This window comes from Notothenia rossii (genome assembly GCF_949606895.1).
Source record: "Notothenia rossii genome assembly, chromosome: 8".
NCBI classification, from domain to species: domain Eukaryota; kingdom Metazoa; phylum Chordata; class Actinopteri; order Perciformes; family Nototheniidae; genus Notothenia; species Notothenia rossii.
In genome coordinates this window covers 4,584,786-4,591,318 of record NC_136906.1, presented here as the reverse complement: position 1 = coordinate 4,591,318, position 6,533 = coordinate 4,584,786, and the positions used below count along the sequence as shown (strand labels likewise).

The 6,533-nt window shown below is 40.7% G+C and overlaps 1 protein-coding gene across 1 annotated transcript in view; it reads right to left on the bottom strand.

The window, feature by feature from the left end:
- Nucleotides 1-496: 496 nt before the first annotated feature.
- rtbdn (retbindin) overlaps nucleotides 497-6,533 on the bottom strand; it is an 18,135-nt gene continuing 12,098 nt past the window's right edge. The window contains exon 6 of the mRNA XM_079644804.1: nucleotides 497-2,530. Coding sequence (XP_079500930.1) covers nucleotides 2,183-2,530 — 348 coding nt within the window. The 3' untranslated portion in view covers nucleotides 497-2,182. The remainder of the gene's footprint in view (nucleotides 2,531-6,533) is intronic.

The window sequence follows — 6,533 nt, the reverse complement described above, 5'->3', positions numbered from 1 at the left end:
CATGGAATATAACAAAAACTGTTTCTGAAGTGAATTACCTACCCCATCTTTAAAGTAATGGATAAACACTGTGAATAGTTTGCTAAAAGGAGGGGATTAACCCGTAACATAAAAGTAATGGATAAATAGTTAAAAACATTTGCAAAAGTAATGAAAAACAGTGTAAATATTAGTTTAGTAAGCTTAAATATTGGATATGTTCTCACTGAAAACAGCTGTTTGGAAGATTAGGACTCTAACACCTACATTTGGTTTGTTTATATAACCAAATGATGATATTGACTAACATGCTGGTTTAATTGTACCTCTTAAATTGATTAGGTTGTGTTCATCTTACAGTAAAACGTCTTACATAACATCTGATGTGTAAACCTAATCCCAAATAGTCCTACATTTAAGATCTGGTCATTCAGAGATCACGAATTCTAGGATAAATCTCCTTCAATGAATCATATCCTATTGTTTTGCAGCCCGTAAGAACGATGGCAGACTCAGGTTTGGCATTTAGAAATATTGTCTTTATTGAGAACGTAAAGCACGGAAACACCGGTTTCAGCAAACTGTCCATAAAACCAAAAATCCCTTTTTATTTTATAAAACATTTACATCTAACAGTGCCTTGCTCTAGATATACATGAAGTAATACAAAAAAGAAGACATCCACAGTACACGTGTGATATACGACAACCTATCCTGCCGCTGCGGATTCTCTCTGAATATTAAACCGACCCTCAGGTATCAACTCTCCGTAGTCATTATCGTTCCAGAACCCTTTACGCATCTGAGTTAGAAGCTACATTCATTATTATCATGACCTTTTCTTACACTATGACATGTAGACCACACGATACAGCATCACAACACATCTGCATTTAACATTTGACTAGTGCACATTAAAGTCACCGAGATGATGAAACGAGAAGCAGGGAGATGAGCAATGTTTACAATACTGTAGTGTAAAGCCTTCTGGGTAATGATGTTTGATTCATGCACTAATACTGTACGACTTCCCGTGTGCATCATGAACTGAGCAGATCTGATAAAATACCTGACTTTTGAACAATAAAATCCTCATTTTCTCAGGGTTAGGGTTAGCTATAGTGGGATGTTATCAATATATTACTTTTTGAAGTGAGAGCCCTTGCAGGATTTTGCCTTTAAATCAGCCTTTACGGCGCGTTCACACCGGACGCTAAGTGCATTTTTGGGGTGTCACGATTACATGCAGTGGCGGACTGGCCATCGGGACGAATCACGATGGGCCAGTACTGAAGTGGGCCGGTCTGGCGATGTGGGCCGGTCAGATAAGTAACTAGCACCCCCCACCCCGTTGACAATTTACTAGCGGTATTTACTTGCGGTACCGAGGTGGGCCGGCGGTGCCGAGTCCCGAGCTGATTTTTAGTCACATGTAAGGACGTGGATAGACGGGAATATGTTTATTTTTTCAACTTGACGGGTCTTGCAAAAGCCAATCAGCGTTGAGAATCTCCGCCTGTCATCACTGACGTTGAATCAGAAAACCAAAACGTTAGCCGTTAGCTCTGGGCGACGGCACACAGAGAAATCACAGCTCCTCATATCTGTTCAGAAACTGTACAAATATCAGTGTTTATTAACGTACACACTGTCTGTGGCATGGTGAATGAATTCGCTGCTTTATTTATGTCAGTATCACGTTATTGTGAGTGTGGACGGATCAGCGACAGCGTTAGCTTAGCCTAGCATGATCGATCTCCACTCAGAAAACAAGCATTTAAATAAAAGCCAAAGCATTAATTCATGGTTTTTACTCATCGGTATCAGTATGTAGTTACATCTCTTTGATATGTGTATTACCTACTGTATGTGTGTTTATTTTGTTTTTGTGGGTGTCTACCTGGAGATAAGCCCCGCCTCCTCGCCACCGCGTCTAGTTTGAGTGACGTTAGTAAACACAAATAGTCAAAGCGATGCTAGTATTAGCTTAGCATCCGGTGTGAACGCACCTTTAATGGTTTTAAATCCTGGCTGAAAATCCCGCTTGCTAGTGTCTATCCTACACCAGATGTTCTTTAAAACCATTGATTACATGTAGAACGATGAGGACAGTGTGTGTCTATGAGTTAGTTAGAGGAGCAACTCCATTTTCTAGAGACAGATCTATACACAGTAATCCCTATATATATCTCTTTCTCTTTCTCTACAAGCCGCTCCCACTCCCCTCCACGTCGTCCACCACCAGTGAGCGTTTGCGCAGCACCGAGTTCCCCTTCCTGTTCCCTCGGGCCTGAGGGGGCAGCTTGGTCTGGCACGGGGCGCGGTACTGAGGCAGGCCCGTCTTGGTGGTGTCCAGCTCCTCGGGGTCGTCCTGCTGAGCCCTGAGGGCGGCCATCACATCTTTATCTGAGGGGCTGAGGGTCAGGCAGCCGCACGGACGCCCGCCTTCACCTTCACCTCCAGTTTCTCCTGCGTCTTCAGGCTCGTCTTCCACCGACAGGAAGGCGTCGCCCCACAGACTCTCACACAGGTCCCTGCCGTGCTGGTACATCTATATAAAAAGAAACACAAAGGATATATGAATTGGAAGTGAAGACACTTTAACATCATCCAACGAATGAATGGCTGGCGGAGTTATTTTTTAAACGTGGAAATGAGTTAGCTTCAGCTTATCTTGTGTGGAAGTCAATGGTTTTCTTAATGTGTTTTTTTGGTTGTTCACCTGAAATGGCTTTTGGATTATTGCAGAAAATAAACTCTGTGGCAAACAAGTTAATTACACGTTTTGTTCAGCAGGATAATCTCCACATATTAACACCACTTTAAGATTTTTGAATTAAAAAGCTACCATTAGACTATAAAGGAACTACAGCACGGTCAGATGACTTCACATCACCACCGCTAAGCTAAAGGAGGCTAATGTTGGGCTATAAAGGAACTACAGCACGGTCACATGACTTCACGTCACCACCGCTAAGCTAAAGGTGGCTAATGTTGGGCTATAAAGGAACTACAGCACGGTCACATGACTTCACGTCACCACCGCTAAGCTAAAGGAGGCTAATGTTGGGCTATAAAGGAACTACAGCACGGTCACATGACTTCATGTCACCACCGCTAAGCTAAAGGTGGCTAATGTTGGGCTATAAAGGAACTACAGCACGGTCACATGACTTCACGTCACCACCGCTAAGCTAAAGGCGGCTAATGTTGGGCTATAAAGGAACTACAGCACGGTCACATGACTTCACGTCACCACCGCTAAGCTAAAGGTGGCTAATGTTGGGCTATAAAGGAACAGCACAGTCACATGACTTCACGTCACCACCGCTAAGCTAAAGGTGGCTAATGTTGGGTGTGATGACGTTTAGTCGTCTCATTTAGACACTTGTTAGCAACCTCTGTTTTTAAATTCACCAGTGGGGTATTTATTTACTGATGTATTTTATGTCGTAGAACAAAACGGTAAAATCTCTTCAGCTTGCGTTAACCACAGACCTTATTTCAGGCTTACAACAGAAAACGAATTAAGAAAACCATTGAATTTAAGAGTAGCGATCCTGGAATAGCTGGAACACCACTCCATTGACTCTGTCTGGCCTGTTTCAGACGGCCCTCTGCCAGGTGTTAGAGCGGCCTGCCGGCACCTGGCAGCTGCTTTTTTGCCTCTCCTCGGCCTCGAGAGGAAATTATAACACACGATGACCTTGGACATCACACACTGGTAGCTGAAAGACATCTTTGTGTCGTTTTTACGGTAGAACAACAAATCTGGCAAGACAGACTGAACCAATCGGAAAGGTCACGCTCAGCCTCTTTTGTGTTGCTATCTGACGGATATTCACAGAAGTCCTGATGAAGTTTTACTTTGAGGACAAACTTCAATTACTGCTGACATTAGCGCTACAGTTTCTGGAGCGTGACAAAATCCCCTGTCTCATAAGACGAGTATGGGGATTACAGGGGATATGGCACAACACTGCAGAAAACAAATCACAATTCAACATTCGAGCTGCAGCTGTGAATGTCGTAGAAGACGACAAAGTTGAGGAAGCTTATTCGTGGAGTTTCAGTGACACACACACTGAAGTTGAGTGTTAAGCTCCTTTTCCTTTACCTGGTGACAGCCTCATGAGCAGTCATTAGGTCACTGTGTCTGCACTTTGGCATTCTGATGTACTGCACATTTTCTATTCCACTTGTAAAAGCTGATTAGTACTAGGGTACTGGATCATATCATCAGCATATCATGTGTTTTATATGAAAACATAACTACAGTTCAAGCAGAGGTGTAAAGTAACAGTAAGTACATTTAGTCAAGTACTGTACTTAAGTACAATTTTGAGATACTTGTACTTTACTTGAGTATATTTATTTTATGCTACTTTGTACTTTTACTCCGCAACATGTATTTAATACCAAGATCTGAGTACTTCTACTTTTACTCAAGTACAAGATCTGAGTACTTCTACTTTTACTCTAGTACAAGATCTGAGTACTTCTACTTTTACTCAAGTACAAGATCAGAGTACTTCTACTTTTACTCAAGTACAAGATCAGAGTACTTCTACTTTTACTCAAGTACAAGATCAGAGTACTTCTACTTTTACTCAAGTACAAGATCAGAGTACTTCTACTTTTACTCAAGTACAAGATCAAAGTACTTCTACTTTTACTCAAGTACAAGATCTGAGTACGTCTACTTTTACTCAAGTACAAGATCAGAGTACTTCTACTTTACTCAAGTACAAGATCAGAGTACTTCTACTTTTACTCAAGTACAAGATCTGAGTACTTCTACTTTTACTCAAGTACAAGATCTGAATTATTCTACTTTTACTCAAGTACAAGATCTGAGTACTTCTACTTTTACTCAAGAACAAGATCTGAGTACTTCTACTTTTACTCAAGTACAAGATTTTAGTACTTTAACTCAAGTACAAGATCTGAGTACTTTAACTCAAGTACAAGATGTGAGTACTTCTCCCACCTCTACTTTCCTTTCAAAATGTAGTTGAGTCGAAGTATTATTTACGATTTAATATAAATATGCAAGTAAAGTACTGCAGATATATTATTACATTTGTTAAGCAATTTATCCTATTTGTATTGCATTTTATTTTTTGTCTATTTATACTTCTGTTAACATTTGTTTTTTAAATTGTATAAAAGTTCTCACTTTGTTTTTGTATGCACCGAAGCTAATTCCACCTATGTGTACCTCGCAATGAACCTGATTCTGTTTCCTGCTAATTGTGTCCCCTTAACTTCCACTAAATCTTTATTTTCCTGCACTTACTATTTATTTATCTCTCTTATTCAGTGTTTCTCTGTAACTCCCCCTTCCTAACGTCTGCTTCCCTTCATCCTCCAGTCCGTCTGTCGGGGGATTAGGACTGAAAAGAAACAGCTCGAACACTACTCTCCGTCTGATGCTTGAGTCTCACACACACACACACACACACACACACACACACACACACACACACACACACACACACACACACACACACACACACACACACACACACACACACACACACACACACACACACACACACACACACACACACACACACACACACACACACACACACACACACACACACACACACACACACACACACACACACACACACACACACACACACACACACACACACACACACACACACGGTTTGCTGCCAAAGCTAATTCTGTACAGGCTAAGATGTCGACAGGGTGTGATCGAATAAGTGAGAGGCTGAAATTTCCTGCGGCTCTATCTTGTCCTTTCCATCTTCATCTGATTCAATTCCACGCCTCTGTGTTCCGAAACCTGGCGCATACGAGCCGGTGCGACAGGGAAGCAGAAACCAGAGAGGACACTGACAATATCTGTATTAATATCAAAGTCTATTGTAATGACTCGTGTGGCCTGGGGTCAAAATAAGAATATTACAAATAGTCGATTTCGTTATGAGCCTGGAGGTGAAATCACCCAGATGTTCAGCTATGATATACTGAGTAAGTATTTTATTGTTGATTAATTAATGCTGATTACTAAATCAACTCATCACTTAGTTTGGCAGAACATTTTGAAAACTGTTCCTTAAAGTAGAAGGAGATTTAGGTCTTTGAATGTCTTGTCCTATCCCTCTGAAATCCCAAAATATGTATATGAACCAGCAGTAAAAGAAAATAAGGAATTGCCTGAGAGGCCGAAAACAGCATGTGATGCAATCTTTAAAGACAGACTGTCATGTATGGTCACACATTTACTTTCATATGATAGAAAAATGTAAAAAGTAGGATTTTTCATAATTTCAGCGGCTTAAAAAACTGCATTTTCTGCAATATTTGTGCTAAAAAAGGAATGGAAATACAACAAATTGTCATGTATTTATATTCAAATGACATAAAACAGAAAAAAGTTGGATTCTAAATAATCTTAGAGGCTTAAAAACTGAATTTCCATACATTTTCTATAAGACAATGTATCGAAATAAGACCATTTGTCATGTTTCGTGGCTTCAATGAGCATGCTTTGGAAATTCATGGGGAAATGACGAACA